The sequence below is a fragment of the Bombyx mori genome, chromosome 28 (genome assembly GCF_030269925.1).
Source record: "Bombyx mori chromosome 28, ASM3026992v2".
In the NCBI taxonomy this organism is placed as follows: domain Eukaryota; kingdom Metazoa; phylum Arthropoda; class Insecta; order Lepidoptera; family Bombycidae; genus Bombyx; species Bombyx mori.
In genome coordinates this window covers 5,301,929-5,318,870 of record NC_085134.1, presented here as the reverse complement: position 1 = coordinate 5,318,870, position 16,942 = coordinate 5,301,929, and the positions used below count along the sequence as shown (strand labels likewise).

General features: G+C 35.8%; 1 protein-coding gene and 1 long non-coding RNA gene across 20 annotated transcripts in view; one reads left to right on the top strand and one right to left on the bottom strand.

The window, feature by feature from the left end:
- Nucleotides 1–1,028: 1,028 nt before the first annotated feature.
- Nucleotides 1,029–16,942, bottom strand: part of LOC101738650 (multiple C2 and transmembrane domain-containing protein) — a 133,072-nt gene continuing 117,158 nt past the window's right edge. For all 18 annotated transcript variants that reach the window (XM_062676790.1, XM_062676791.1, XM_062676795.1 and 15 more), the window contains 11 exons: nt 16,453–16,611; nt 15,715–15,901; nt 14,876–15,072; nt 12,665–12,878; nt 12,040–12,185; nt 10,911–11,056; nt 7,468–7,544; nt 6,885–6,991; nt 6,466–6,575; nt 5,559–5,656; nt 1,029–4,790 (listed from right to left, as the gene is read on the bottom strand). In XM_062676790.1, the coding sequence (XP_062532774.1) occupies nt 4,716–4,790; nt 5,559–5,656; nt 6,466–6,575; nt 6,885–6,991; nt 7,468–7,544; nt 10,911–11,056; nt 12,040–12,185; nt 12,665–12,878; nt 14,876–15,072; nt 15,715–15,901; nt 16,453–16,611 (1,516 nt within the window). In that variant the 3' untranslated portion in view covers nt 1,029–4,715. The remainder of the gene's footprint in view (nt 4,791–5,558; nt 5,657–6,465; nt 6,576–6,884; nt 6,992–7,467; nt 7,545–10,910; nt 11,057–12,039; nt 12,186–12,664; nt 12,879–14,875; nt 15,073–15,714; nt 15,902–16,452; nt 16,612–16,942) is intronic.
- On the top strand, nt 3,740–9,181 carry LOC110386936 (uncharacterized). 2 transcript variants are annotated; one of them, XR_009976961.1, is made up of 2 exons: nt 3,740–3,878; nt 5,805–6,148. It is a non-coding gene; the product is annotated as an uncharacterized LOC110386936 (long non-coding RNA). The 2 variants fall into 2 exon arrangements; XR_002431937.3 differs by lacking the exon at nt 5,805–6,148 and adding an exon at nt 8,794–9,181 and having other exon boundaries at nt 3,748–3,878.

Below are 16,942 nucleotides of genomic sequence, written 5' to 3'. Positions count from 1 at the left end.
ACATAATCAATTGTGTTCGCTGAACTGATAAAACTGGAAAGGCCGTCGGGCCACCAGCAATCCCTTCATGTTAAAAAAAACAGTTATAATATATATCTTATAGTATGTATTCATAGTGTATAATAATGGTATTATGTTTTTAACACAGACCTAGGTTTCATACTTCAGTGGTTTTTAACGTGCTTGAGTCTACTGACATTGAATGACATAAAAAACTAACCGAAACTGTAAATAATAATTTATAATGTAGTAGAATCGAATAATTAATAATAACAAGGAATAAAACTACAAGGACTAGCTCTATTTATTGAAATATTTATTTGTTGAAAATATGATATGATAAAATAATTAGTTTATTCTCTGAGTTCAGTTGAGACAACTCTTGCATTATTTTCTTCTTCTAGTCCTAAAAGTTATTTCTCATGATCAATATATTCATTGTGTTCATTATTATTTAGGCAACATATTTACCATGATATGGTTCGGCGCCGCGGCGCCCCTGTTCATCTGTACAATCTCGAAATTCACATAGAACGATGGGTGTGCTTAGTGCGAGTTTTTTAACGTTCTCTATAGCATACAAGCTATCTTATATTTATATTATGGAGTTCGAACATTTCCCAACGTTTGCCGCTAGGGGCGCTGTTCCAAATGCATACGAAGTCGAGTTAACTTTTACGCTATCGAGAACGTTAAAAAACTCGCACTAAGCACACAGTTCCTTCTAAGAGGTAATTTTTTGCTCGTACTATCTATTAGAGTGAGTTTCACACGTCGAATGTAAGTACATTGTAAGCAGGTCACAATATATATGATCATGACCGTATAGTCTGTTTAAGGCCCTAGACCCCACGAATAGCGGTAATCATCTCCAACTCGTCGACCATCTGCTTTTAGAATCATTTTTATCAGAAGCGTGAGTGGTAATGAGGTATCTTCAAAATCGTAGTAGGTAGGTTGGTAAGTAATGTAGGTAGACATGTATATTTATAGCTAGTCAAGCTATAAACATAAAAAAAGGCATAACATGTTTAACAATTTTTTTTATTTCTCAAAATAATGTTATGGTCAATATTAACAATTAAATTGATATTACGTGTGTATTCAATAAGAAGAAGCGTATTTTAATTTTTATTTATTAAGAAAAGCTGGAACGTTACATATTTTTGTGCTTTTTATATTAATTGAACACTTTTGTAGTTTTGACTGAAAAAAAAAGGAAATTAACTCAGACAAAATGTTTAGGTAGTAATCAGGATTTGGATGTAATGATTTAGAATACTTCATCATTTATTTGGTTTATATTTAAATAGGTTGTCGAATTTAACTTATCACATAAAAATTTGCATCAAAATTTTTGATATAAAAAAGCTTTGATATAAAAAAATTGTGTGCACTGTGCATTAAGTGATAGTAATCTGTGCATGTTTCATGTTTGTAATTTTCAAACAATTAATACACGAACGACAAAAGAATTAAATACATTTCAACTAATTGCATAACACAGTTATTGTAGAAATTTAAAATTGATCAACAAAAATAAATATGTTGGCATTGTAGAGAACTTCCTGAAACTTATAAATCACAAGACTGATGATATTGAAATACTGAATCACATTTCTATGATTCTAATATCGCACGTTTAGAATTAAAGTGGCTTAATCCAAAATTTTAGTTTTTTGGTAAACGCAAAAAATGTAATTGAAGCATTGTTTTAATGGTTCGATTTTAATACAAATCTTTTAATACACTCTAATTTAAAACCTTACAGTTTGATTTAAAAGAGACGGCAAGCGTACTTTGTCCTTTTCTAGACTAAAATTTAAATTTGACTTTAATAAAAAAAAAAAAAATTACAATCTTATAGAATACATGTTTAAAAGACGTTCAAAGTAAAAATGTAATTTTCTTAATTTTTTTTGTTAAGTTACTTCAATACTAAAGGTGAGATATTTTATTATCGATCGACGACGTACCTTCAAAATGTATCAGATTCATTTTCAATTATGATACATTTGCGATACCTTTCTAATACTGTTTCTAGACTTTGAAAAGTTACAAAGAAAGATATTTTATTTTAATGAATAAGTTTAAAATGTAATTCAAGAGAAAGGAATTTAATGTATTAGGTAACTACGTGATTCTGACCACATCGACTAGAATTCTTAAAAAAATTGCTTATTTAAAAACTCATTTAAATGATAACATTGTTGTGAGAACCATAAAAAATGTTCTACTTATCAAACAATTTTTTAAATTTATAAACTGCACTGAAAAAAATCTGTACATCAAAAACTTTTTTTTTATAAAATCGGCTGTATTCAAAAACCTATCTAATCTATCACTATTCATGATGCATCACATACATACTTAAATTTTGGGATATAAATGCATTAATCGTTTTAAAAAAAAAAAAAAACTATCTCATGCCATAAATGTCAACAATTATAAAATGATGAAATTTTATTTCTTAAATATCATTAACTATGTGATAGTTTCAGTAACAATTTTAAAATCTATCTATCTAACTTTTAAGTAATCTTTCTACGACACAAAAATACCGAACACTGAGACTTAATAAAAATAAGTATTTCATTAAGCAATTTTCAAATTTTCGATTAAGCCCTAGATTTATTAATATTTCAGTAAAAGGGCTAAATAAAAGACAAAACTGTTAAAGCATCAAGCACATAACATTCTCTCAAATTGATTAATTTACTATTAAATTATATTTTTATGTCGTAAAATTATTACAGAAAATATTAATGTAATTACAAATTGTACTCATCTAGCACAAACTAACTCGCGAATGGAATTTTTTTGGAAGAAACGTTTATTATAAGGTTACAATAATAGACATTTTATTCACAATAAGGTAATATTATTGGTAGGTATGTACTTATAACAATAAATTTTATATTTGGTGTCATAACATTGTGTTTCTTATTTTAATTATAAAAATCAATTCACATCTAAAGATCAAATTTAAATCACAGATCAATTGAAAAATTTAGATTCAAAACACTTAATATTACGGTTATGTTCCTAAAAATATATTTCAACGCAAATATAAAGCAAAATATTGAGGAATATCTTGTTATAATAAAATAAAAAATTATAATATTTTTTTCAATCTTCGATCAACTTTTAATTAGTAAAAGTTACATTTACAAATTGCATTAATAAGATGCGTTTATTTTGGTGAGTTGTGATAATCGGTGGTCGGAGTAGGTAGATTGATTTTATATACTTGGGTCAAGATATTTTATTATAATATGGACATGGCATTTTATCCATAATATTTTTTTTTTTTAATTGAAAAAAATATATTTTTAATCCTCATCGGATACAAAATCTATATTTATGAGATAAAGTAACAAAAAGCCCTGTCTAAGTTTTGTCTCATACTGACAGGCGTCATTTCTAATTCAACAGAAAGGGACAAAATACGGTGTAAATATTCTATGGTGTTTTTGTAAAAAATAAAATACTGATTTCTTTCACCATTAGCTAGCACTGGTAGCGTAGATTAATATTATTAATACGGTTTTCACCTTAAACACAGATTCATGCTAATTTCTAAATTCCGTAACAAATATCACAATAAATATGAAGTTCCGGTATTTTGGAGACATATCCATATTATCCTCTACGTTTGACGTCAACGACCTTAAATCAATCTACCTACTCCGACCTTTAGTGATAATATAATATATCGATGGGAAAAAATATGTTTCAGAAAGTAATCTTAGCTTGGACGCATACGCACACCCGAGCCAATTCGGTAAGTTTCAGAAGTATGCCGGAAGGATCCGACAATCTGCCCGACACTTGACAAATGGCTTTTGGAACACTTGTCTGACCGGCACGGATGCATGGTACGCATTTAATGTATTTCTTATTGTATTTCTCGAAGTTTGAGACACAAATGAAAACATTTTACGTATTTCATTTCCCGCCAACTTCCTTAATCGGGTTGTTGATTTGTGTTCACATTAAATTTTAGTGTATGGCGAATTTTAAATCAAGCTAAAAATTCTGATATAGTAAATTTTTGCTTTTAATTTGTGATGGGAAGCGAGAGTAGAATGATAATTAGGAATAGCCGATTTTTTGTTCCATATCTGACTATTAAATTAGAGATTGTTGTATCCTAATCTGTGGAACTTATACCGAAGGGGGAAGTTCATTGGCTTCATAATTTTGTATTTCGTGCTTTATTTATATATATTTTTTATTTTAGCGTAAAAGTAAGACGCTCATATTTGAAAACAGATTTCAATTTTGTTTTTGTTTTTTGATTATGTACATTATTTTTAGTTAATAAATACAAAGATTGAGAAGCATGATTTTGCATGATGGCGCAGACTTTCGTTTTCTTCTCTATGTTTATAAATTTATGGTCACATTTGGTCGATATTATGCAATATTAATCAGATTTATGTTTTTTTTTTCTTTTTTTATATAGCCTTTGACAGACAGCCTCTCCTTTTATTTCACATAATAAGTCTTTAATTATTGTTTTCCCTTTTCAGAATACGGTATTATGAGAGAATGGTAGTCACTAGAATTTCTACCTTGTCTTAATTATATTCATTTTAGTGACGAAAAATCTACTGATTTTTTTTAATTTTTCGCTCCATAGACAATACAAATCATTCGAAGTTTGAGTTTTCGTGTGGCATTAACCTAAGTTTGTTCTTAAAAGAAATTCGCTAGGATGCTTTATGTTTTTTTCTAGCGTCTTTTCGCTCATTCGGTGGATGCGTCTTCAGTTCTCTGCAGTCCAACTGTTAAACAATATATCAGTGTGCTTAGTGAGAGTTTTTTTAACGTTCTCGATAGCGTAAAAGTTTACCCAATTTTGTATGCAGTTGGAACAGCGCCCCTAGCGGCAAACGTACGCAAACGAAATACAAATATGAGCTAACTTTTACGCTATCGAGAACGTTAAAAAACTCTCACTAAGCACATGGTATAGATTAGGTTTTACAACTAATCCGGACTCGATGTTTAGACCTCATTGGACATTGAAAATAAGCAATATAATAATATTATGTTTAAAAATAGATAGTTAGGTCTAGAGTAAATTACAAGTACGGTAGTTGCAAATCTTGCACAGGCACCATCTTGCCTGTTGTAGCCGTGACGGATTCATGCGTTTCGCTTCGAAGTCGACCTCATGGCTTAAGGTATGATGTCTATGGGCGTCGACAGCCACTACGCTAGTAGGATATGATGCATTGAAATAAATAATGTACCTATAGTAGTTCTCGAAGAGGCTTTGTTTTTATTGCTTAGATGGGTGGAAGAGCTCAAGGCCCACCTGGTGTCAAGTGATTACTAGAGCCCATAGACATCTACAACGTAAATACCATCACCTACCTTGAGACATGAGTTCTAAGGTCTCTCATTACTGCTTCACGGCAGAAATAGGCAAGGTGGTGGTGCCTACCCGTGCGGACTCACAAGAGGTCCTACCACCAGGTTCGTTTGGAATAATATCCAGCCGACTGACTATTGATATTAGGGTCGATGGATTAACAAAAAATACTCACAAGAGTCTCATCGTCTGGTACTCTCGATAACAAATCCAAAACCTCATTGTTTGGTATCGTGTGTGGTCTTAAAATTTTTCTCGCAAATTTATTTATTCCTGTAAAAAAAAAAATATGACTTACCTATTTATATATTAAGATAGTTATATAAAAAAAAACGAAACTATAATACATTCATAACTAGTGTTCTTAGTTTGATATAATCTATACTTCTATACTAATATATAAATCTACTGTGGTTTTTAGGGATGTTCCGTCATAACTACTGAACCATGCATCCGATTGACTTGAAACTTGGTATCCATGTAGAAAATATATGGACTTAATGGATAGACTAATATTTATATGAGTGTTGGACTCCCTAATAATAATGACAATAAATAATAATGTTAATTTTAAATGCCCAGCGTAGCGGGCGAGTACGGCTAGTATAATATAATTTCATTTCTAATGCTGACATTTTTTGGTTGACACTTGTAGCTTATAGAAAAGCTATTTTGGAATATAAGGTGATTTAGTCCGATGAGTATTATTAAGTTTTATAGTGTACGTTATTGTCTATAATAATAATAATATGTGCGTATTGTGTTGATTTTGTTTTTTTGTGTAAACTCAAGTTTCTAAATTACTCTTTTTTGTCCCCTTTGTTCACTTTCTACTTATATGTGATTTTGATGGTGGAAACATATTTTGGTTATTGCTTTAGCTAATTTTTTAAAAATATTATATGTTTATTTTGTACTTTTTGTTTCCCAAATAAATAAATTATCAATCGTAAAGGCTGTAGATATGACCACCAGTATTTATATCGCTTTTTAATAATTAAAATAGGTAGGTAAACAAATTGAACACGTTGGGCCCAAAATGGAACGCGCTGCCTACTAATGTCAAATGATTTTTGACTTACCCCAAGCCATTAGGAGGTACCTCAAAGGTATTACGTATAGTACCAACATCGCCCCGAATAACATTGTAATCGCTAAATAGCTCAGATATGGCACAGTGAAGTTCATTAAACTGAAAATATAAATAATAATATTATTAAAAATCTTTATTTATTTCAAGTGACCACGACTCATAGACAACATCAATTATTTTTTTTATTTTTTTATTGCTTAAATGGGTGGACGAGCTCACAGCCCACCTGGTGTTAAGTGGTTACTGGAGCCCATAGACATCCACAACGTAAAAGCGCCATCCACCTTGAGATATAAGTTCTAAATAACAATTTATATATTAAGCAGAGTGTGTAATAATTATATTTTTTTTTATTAAAGTTTGATTGTCCATACATTTTAATTAAGAATTTAGAAAAAAAACACTTACTTTTTGACAGCTTCACCCAGCGACGCGACATAACCTATGGCGTTTTGGACTGTTTGTGTTACTTCCTGTATAGCTTGCAATCTTTCTTTAAGAGATTTCTTTTCTTCCTGTAAATATTTTTTACTTTTACTTTTTCTTTCATCTCTACTACTAATAAAATGATGTTTGTTCAGAATGCAAACCATATTTATATTTGTGTAATGTTTAAATTGCAATCCGACAAATAATCGGTCGATTTCAAACGAGATCTGAATCGAGGCCACCAACGCAAAAGTGGCCTAACCCACAATTTTGTATATTCAAGCTTGTATGACGTATATTGGAATTTATTTAAAATATAATAAATTTTGATGTAAAACCGGCCTATCCATAGTATCATCCATAGATAACAGATGGTTTTGTAAACATTATTTTTGCGCAGATTGTTTTTTTGCTTACTCAAATTCAAATTCATGAAAATTCAAACCTAATTGCCTCCATATTAACTATGATAAGCTTAGGCCACTTTTGCGCTGACGGCCTCAATTAGAGGTAATATTTTTATAGATAATACAATGATGGCAAAGAAAGCTATCTATCTTACCTTATCTATTTCCTCTTCGTCGTCTTCTTCAGCCAAGAGATCATCATCGTCAACCGGAACTAGCAAAGGGTTACCCCCTAAAAAGAACATCAAATAACGAAGTCAAATTCAGTCGCAATGTTTGCGGTCGACGAACTTTCTAGAAATAATTGTGTAATCGTCAAAAGTTGTTTTAAAGTCTTCGTGGCCTACAGGATAAGGCGCTCAATGCATTCGTATCTAGCGATGCATCTGTGCCAGTTTTCGAATACCACTGACCAATTTTCCTAATGTAATCAGTACATAAAAATACATGTGTGCAATTCACACGTGGTAGAAGTGAAATCTTCCAAAATTAAAATACAATTATCCTAAACGTCTTAAGTATATGTAAAATTTTGTCATTAGTAAATAATTGTATGGTAGCGCCCTCTGTGAACTGATATTTTAATTTCACGTATAATCCTAAATTAAAATTCACTACAAGAGCTTTAATACACACGTTAGTATTAAAAAATCTCACAGATGGCGCTGTATTAAATAGTATGTATATTTCTGTCTCATTCTTTGCTGGCTTCATCCTACACATTTTTGTATTTGTGTCTCTTACCTGTCGTTTTTTCCGTTGCATCCGGTTTGAAATCACAACGATTCTAAAGAAGTTTTCACTTCAATAAATTGTATTCATGAATTACTTCCAAAAAATCAAACCCGCGAAAATTAGAATTCGGGTAATTACTGGTGGTGAGTCCGCACGGGTCTTGTCTAGTTCTGCCGTAGCAGTAATCCGTTTTAGTTTGAAGAGTGGGGCAGCCGTTGTACTATTAAAACGGTAGGCAGCGACTTGGCTCTGCCCCTGGCATTGCTGAAGTCTATGGGCGACGGTAGCCACTCACCATCAGGTGGGCCGTATGCTCGTCTGCCTACAAGGGCAATAAAAAAAAAAGACTTAGAACTCATTTCACAAGATGGGCGGCGGTATTTACGTTATTGAAGTTTACAGGCTCTGGTAATTCGGCCATGAGCTACTCCATCCAACTAAGCATTAAAAAAAATAACTATTGATGAGTAGTAAAGTGATCGATAAAAGAAGCCGTGAGACCCAGAAAGCGGCGACTGCCACCCAAAAAATTAACCGAATTAAACTTTCTAGAATCTTCTAAGATGTCTGCATCTGTAAAAGTTCCGTAAAATCGTGGAGAAGGCAAATTACAGTGTGCCGGTGTTATTTGTTTTCCAAACCATAATGGTTTGGAATACAAACTACAATGTCTAACTTTATATGGTGTTCAATATGACATTACACTTCAAAATAACATAAGAGACTTTTATGTTCCTTCTTATCAGCCCACAGACGTCCACTGCTGGACATAGACGTCCCTCCAGCCTCGCCACAAAGATCGGTCCTGCGCTGTTTGCATCCAGCGGATCCCCGTGAACCTCAATAGGTTGTCAGTTCATCTTATGGGAGGCCTACCCACGCTACGTCTTCCGGTACGCGGTCGTCACTCAAGAACTTTCTTGACTTCAACGTCGCAATTCTTTGGGCTATGTCGGTTACCAAGGTTTTCCTGCGGATCTCCTTATTTCTGTTTTGATCACGCAGGGAAACTCCGAGCATAACCCTCTTCATTGCTTATACTTTTGTTTGCGTCAGTAAAATTTTTTCTGACTTCGCGTAAGTATTGCCAATAAATAAAATATTATCAGAAAATAAATTACTTTTTCGATTTAATCTCGCATTTATTATTTTTATTTTATAGTTTCGCTCGCTCCGATTATAGGTTTAGTGGTCACGAAAGATTACGGCATTATCCGTTTACAATCGAATTTTGCGGTAACTACCTTTTTTTTTTTTTAATACGGCAACCGTAACATTTTCTTAGGAAATAATAAAGTGATGACATTATGTCGGAGATTTAAATCAAACTAAATTAAATTGAAATCGAGATGGAACCGTAATAGTAATTTTCACGTTAATGATTTAAAGAAAATAAAAATTAAATATTATTCATTTATTTATTTTTTATTTCAGTACATTAAATGTACATTTTTTTTTATTGCTTAGTTGGTTGGACGAGCTCACAGCACACCTGGTGTTAAGTGGTTCCTGGAGCCCATAGACATCTACAACGTAAATGCGCCACCCACCTTGAGATATAAGTTCTAAGGTCTCAGTATAGTTACAACGGCTGCCCCACCCTTCAAACCGAAACGCATTACTGCTTCACGGCTAAAAATAGGCAGGGCGGTGGTACCTACCCACGCGGACTCACAAGAGGTCCTACCACCAGTAATTACGCAAATTATAATTTTGCGGGTTTGATTTTTATTACACGATGTTATTCCTTCACCGTGGAAGTCAATCGTGAACATTTATTGAGTACGTATTTCATTAGAAAAATTGGTACCCGCCTGGGATTCGAACACCGGTGCATCGCTCAACACGACTGCACCGGACGTCTTATCCTTTAGGCCACGACGACTTCACACATATTTAGACTGCACACCGACCATGCAAAGCACAAGTGGTTATTTCGACAACAATGTTTCTCCATTAAGACCACAACACCAAACTCACTACAGAACATTTCCGCGAGATATCCTCTCGGGTCGCATCGGAAACGTCTTAACGAACGTTTTAGCTGAACTAAAAAAACAAAATGTATCTTTAAAAATAAACAAAATGCAAATACATAATAATATATGTGGGATGGCGTAGTAGAATAAAGCAATACTTCCTCAAGTGTCCCATTATTAATTTTATTTCTCGACTTAATCACGGAATGTCTAGATTCTGACTATATTTTTTTATGGAATTGATAAAAATGGTGACCTGGTAACTAAGACCTTCAAGTCATGTTTTATTTTAATTTTAATTTTTATGAAAAATGATAATATGGAGTGAAATGAAATGAAGATGATTAATTTGAGACATTAATCACCTGGGATGAAATTAAATGAAATGAGATGATGTGGGATGAAATATTATCTCAGTAAAACGGTAGTCATTTATTGAGATTTTTTCATTGGACTTTTTGGAGGATTCCGAGAAATTACGTCCAGCACTTTGTTTCATTTTCCTACATTTGTACACTTTCATAGATATTAAACAGTTAATAAACCACCGTTATTACACATTTAAACCTGAAGAAACACTAAATAGACAAAATAAAACAAATCACACAGCTTCACTCCTCGCGTTCCCGCCAAAAAGTCCTAACTGACATTGAAATCATAGGTACACAGATTATACTAAACTGTTCTGACATATATGTATAATGTTCAGTTCTTAACTTGTTGTGACTATTATTAAATCCCCCACCATTCGTTTAGGTATAACGATTTGATTACCGAATCCGTCGAGTCGTAAATACTACTGTTTTTTTTTAATGATTATAGAGAGTTTTTTATTAAGTTACCCAAGTGACAAGAATCCAATCATCATTATTTGGTATACGTACCTGTCAATCTATAAACAAGCCAGTTCCTAGCGAAGAACATGAGCAGCATGAAGGGAAGCATCCACATTTCGTAATAATAACAAAAGGCTAGCCAAGCGAGGAGGCCCAGAAACGATCGGATCCTTGATTCCCATTCAAAACAATCCCTGCAAGAATAAAGCCACGGATTATCGCTCGTTTTGTATGATAACCATTTGAACTTGAACCTTAAGAGGCTACCCTTAAGGCAGTGGCGTAGGGTGGTGGGAGCGAGCACTTTTTAGGGGGCAGCAAAATTTCACAATAAATAATAAAAATATTTAAACCATTTCATATTTTTCTCGCAAGTACAAATTTGGACCCATTGAACTGGCAACACCGTCTATACTGAACCGCGGGGATTCATGCTCTGGCCAAAAAAAATTCTAGAATTAATGTATAGTATACATCAAAGTGAAATACCTAAATAAAAGGGCGGCAAAACTATCTTCCGCCGCGGGCAGCTGATACCCACGCTAAGCTACTACCTTAAGGTTCAAAGTCCACATGTATTGGACATATAGTTTAGTCTTAGAACCGCAAAGGGTTAAAGCTACTTGCGCGCCATCTGTCGTCAGTGGTACTGTGAGAACCAGAATACCAATAACAACTGTGGCAAGTTTTAACCAGATAGTTGATTTAGTATCTAAGGACAAAACGGAACACGAACATTTTTATTTATAACAAATATTGAAATAAGATATATTTTATTGATTCTAGAATCGCTGTGTTGACTCGCAGTGCGCGTTTCGGTATTTTTGGCACCATCCGGCTTTGGGATGAGCTCCCCTCCACGGTGTTTCCCGAGCGCTATGACATGTCCTTCTTCAAACGAGGCTTGTGGAGAGTATTAAGCGGTAGATAGACAGCGGCTTGGCTCTGCCTTTGGCATTGCTGAGGTCCATGAGCAACCGTAACCATTCACCTTCAGATGGACCGTATGCGCGTTTGCCTACAAGGGCAATAAAAAGTCAATAGATACCAACATTCTTTTTTTTATGTTACTTTTGGGCCAAAATTCAAAAATCTAACATCTTACAGACCTAAAAAAAACACTAAGTCCTTCGTAAGTGAATAAGTTAGTTGGTTATTTTAGATCATGATGACTTACTGCAAGATCTTGCCGACTTCAATGAACCACATAATTATGGCTTTCAGCCTCATAACATTTCTTATGAACAACTGCCTCTTGAATTTGGCCTCTTGGTGCATGTACTTTGGCTCTTTTGGATTCACAACTCGGATCGCGCCTTTTAGCTGTAATAATAGTTTTTAATTATTAATTTCGCCTACCCAACCGTTGGTAGCCTAAAAGGACATTCCAATTACGCGCGGACTGGTAGGGGAGCTCACGGGGACTTACTAACACTGGCCCTAGCAAGAGCAGTGCTTCGCTGAATCTACCACCGGATCAGAAAGGCAACCCACTGAGACGATCCGGCGAGAAACTCAGTGGGCTGTGTCTATGGGTTAATTTACACGTTGAGCCCTTCGGCAAGCGACGGGTTCGGCGAGGACGGTGACCGGTGCTTGTGGTACCTAAAAAGCACCGTTAATAGATCGGGAGGATCCGAGATGACGTGTTTGGGGCGACGTCGACTGCTTTCCATTCTGTCCGCAGGATCGGGAATGTAGTTACCGGCGGCCACGATGAGAGGGTTCTCGTGTCGTGCCGCTTTATCGAAGTGGTTGAAATAGAAATAGACAATGAAAATGCATCTAATCTATTCACGTACCGGATTCCATACGACCAACATCTCCAGTAATATCTGAGGGTAGTTCCCTTTCGCTCGCGCCCTCATCTTCTTGTCCTTCAGAGCGTACCATCTCTTCTCACCGTTCCTTATGTTCAAAAGCGGTATGGCCAGTTTACCTAGAAACTCGACTTTGTGGTCGTGATCCTCGTCATACACGGTCAATTCCAATATCGAGCTTATGTCTTTTACCGTGCTGGAAATTTTTAAATATACCTTCAATCTTAGCAGAAATTGTGAGGGTTCTTTAGCAGGAAATTAGGATATTAATTGTTAACAATCACGAGTGCTCTGTGGAATTGTTTGAGACGATACTATCGTCTCGTTTTTACCATCGCCCGCCATTGGAGTAGAGTTCATCTATACTACTTGGAGCAACTGCGGTCATCCACAGTCCGTTTCCAGAGATCATTTTTGCCATGTACCATCCAGCTTTGGAATGAGCTCCCCTCCACGGTGTTTCTCGAGCGCTATGACATGTCCTTCTTCAAACGAGGCTTGTGGAGAGTGTTAAGCGGTAGGCAGCGGCTTGGCTCTGCCCCTGGCATTGCTGACGTCTATGAGCGACGGTAACTACTTACCATCAGGTGGGCCGTATGCTAGTCTGCCTGATCGGGCAATAAAAAAAAAATTCTCTTGTGGACATATCGACGGACACACATCGTAAAAAGTTATTTTGTTTTATTTTTTACTAATATACCGTTGTATCGGGTTTAATTATGAAGCTCATAATAGCGGCTTATTGGCTGGGAACATCTATTAACGTGATTAATTTGAGAAAACAAAATCGCTGGACATGGTTTCTTCGTCTTCGCCAATAAGTATATTGAATTCTCCGAAAATTACCACTATTTAACCTGAACGTCTCAGTTCCCTTCAATTCAATTTGGTGCTGTCATAAATTCCTCCAATTCAATCAACATTTACATATACCAGTGTGTAATAATAATGGACCGACCGAATTAAAACTACAGTCGTGGGTCCCATAAATTATTGCAGTAGGATAACATCGAGCAGAGATTGACTTCCACGGTGAAGGAATAACATCGTGTAATAAAAATCAAACCCGCCAACACCAGGTGGGCTGTGAGCTCGTCCACCCAGATAAGCAATAAAAAAAAAGATGGGATACATAGTGAGACGTGTCAAGTCTACTCTTCCAATACTACATGGCGATTAGGGCCACTCTGTCAAGAGTGATATAATTGTGAAGGAGAAGTAATAATAAATGAACTGATATGACTGGTTGCAGGACTTCTTGTGAGTCCGCTCGGGTAGGTACCACCACCCTGCCTATTTCTGCCGTGAAGCAGTAATGCGTTTCGGTTTGAAGGGTGGGGCAGACGTTGTAACTATACTTGACACCTTAGAACTTATATCTCAAGGTACCCACCTTCAGATATACGCGCATTTACGTTGTAGATGTCTATGGGCTCCAGTAACCACTTAACACCAGGTGGGCTGTGAGCTCGTATGACTAAAAGACTAGACTACTATCTTCTTCTTCTTTCTAGCGTTTTCCCGGTCTAATGCCAGGGTCCGCTTTTTTACTTAAACTCCTCCATTTTGCTCGGTCTTCGGCATCCTACTGGATGAGATTATTCTCCTCTATACCCGCTTTTATTATTAAATACCAAATAAAAAATACGACTATCGTCTTCTACTTTTTCTTCACCTTATCCCACTAGGTGGGATCACAGCAAATTTTTTCCTTCATTCTCTTCTATCAGCCGTCATCTCAACACTCACTACTCTTTATCTCATATCGTCATTCACACACTCCATCCATGTCTCCTTCGGTCGACCCCTTCCCCCCCTCTACCTTGCACTACCATTTCTATACATCTAGTCACATGCATTTTCTCTCTACGCATCGCATGTCCATACCACGCTAACCCTAATTAAAAAGTACGACTATATTAAATAAAATACATAAAGATTGTCAATTTTAAATCTGTGCACGCGGTCAAACTGGAATTCGTTGCCGGCTGACATCCGAGTTTGCAAGTCTGTTTCTGTTTTTAAATACAAGGTCAAACAATTCTATCTCTCATCGACCTGCTGGAAGAGATTTCTTAAAGAAATAAGCAGCGCCTTTGTACATAATTTTCCTATTACCCTTTACTATGTGTTCTTTTTTCTGTGTAGGTACATAAATAAATAAAAATATCTATCACCGAGAAAGAAACTTACAAAGTGAATATCTTCATCCAATTCGGTGTCAAGGTCTTGTATTCGGTATGTGTTTGCAGTCTCGCATTACCAAGCTCCAATACGCAGAACGGGTCGGATTTCCCGCCCAGATCGGCTGCAGCCAGACCTTTGGCACCGTACACCTTGACGCATAGCCAACCGACCCCGGCTGATGTTTCGTTTAATCTGTACCACGTCTGTAGTGCAATTGTCATTTTTTTTTAGGTTATAACGAAATTATAAAAAGCAGAAAAATGCAGAATTCAAGGCCTATCTAGTGCTAAGGCGACCAGGGCCCTGAAACTGCGATACTTTAAGATTTTTCTGTACGGAAACTAGCGCCATCTTGTAGCGGATGCACAACGATTCTAAAGAAGTTTCACTTCAAAAACTCGCACACAATCTAAATTAAAAAGAATTTAGAAATATACTGGTGGTACTCGTGGTACTGAATTTATACTGGTAGTAGGACCTCTTGTGGGTCCGCGCGGGTGGGTACCACCACCCTGCCTATTTCTGCCGTGAAGCAGTAATGCGTTTCGGTTTGAAGGGCGGAGCAGCCGTTGTAAGTATACTTGAGACCTTAGAACTTATATCTCAAGGTGGGTGGCGCATTTACGTCGTAAATGTCTCTGGGCTCCAGTAACCACTTAACACCAGGTGGGCTGTGAGCTCATCCACCCATCTAGCAATAAAAAAAATAATACGATTCAACCGTTCAATTACTATTTATAGTTCTTGCTCGTGCTTACGAATTATTTTTCGCGGATTCACAAGTAAGTTATTAACTGCTACTGCTACTGCTGCCAAATTATTTCGGATTTAAAAGCAGTACTTACATATCTACGTTCGATGATTTCCAAGTCCCGTGGATTTTCCTTGTAGCTCGTCAAATCGGTTATTGTTTCGGACTGCGTTGTTCCGCTTATCGTTAACAATAAAAAGATTTGTCCATTTCCATCTTCCAGTTCCTTCCACATACTGTGAGTCTTCTCTCTTTCCAATTTCGATAAGTCTATTGTGCATCTAAACAAAAGTAACCTTCTAAACAGGGCGTAAAAAGATCTAATTAGTACTAAATTTACGATAAGATCTCGCATTTTTTACTGTCATTATATTATTTCCGATTATATAATACTTACAGTTTTCCTACTGGTTGTAGGACCTCTTGCGAGTCCGCGCGGGTAGGTACCACCACCCTGCCTATTTCTGCCGTGAAGCAGTAATGCGTTTCGGTTTGAAGGGCGGGGCAGCCGTTGTAACTATACTGAGGCCTTAGAACTTATATATCAAGGTGGGTGGCGGCATTTAAGTTGTAGATGTCTATGGTAACCACTTATCACCAGGTGGGCTCTGAGCTCGTCCACTCATCTAAGCAATTAAAAAAAATCATTTCACTTCAAATTTTTTTTCACGATACATCATTTACAAATAAAAGAATACACATATTGGCCGAACGTCAACACGATTCAGTGTAAACGTAGGCCTTCGTGAACATATAACTAAAAGTTTATATACCTAACCATATTCATAAATATCGATTCGATCATAATACATCGATTATTGTAGGTACTCACCGCCCTAAAAAATCGTCTTTGGTCTGCTTATCCTTGTCCCATACGGTCACTTCCAGAACTTGTTCCTGGTCGTCGTACAAATGTAAATCGAATTGCTCCAGCCACGACGGATGTAGCGTTTTCCACACCACTTTACTCTTGTATTTTTCGTTACCTAACCTAAAATATTACATCAATCTAAAAAGTATTACAGTCAGATGGGTGAATTTTGGATATATCTTATATATCGAAAAGAGCTACCAGTGTGCTTGATGCGAGTTTTTTAACGTTCTCGATAGCGTAAAAGTTAACTCAAATTCGTATGAAGTTGGAACGTTTGCCTACGTTTGCCGCTAGGGGCGCTGTTCCAACTGCTTGATCACGTAAAAGTTAACTTTGAGTTAACTTTTACGTGATCAAGAATGTTAAAAAGCTCGCACTAAGCGCACAGAGACTGGCCCATGTGAATATAAATTAAATTCTCTTTGCGATGCACTCCTCTCAGACCTTC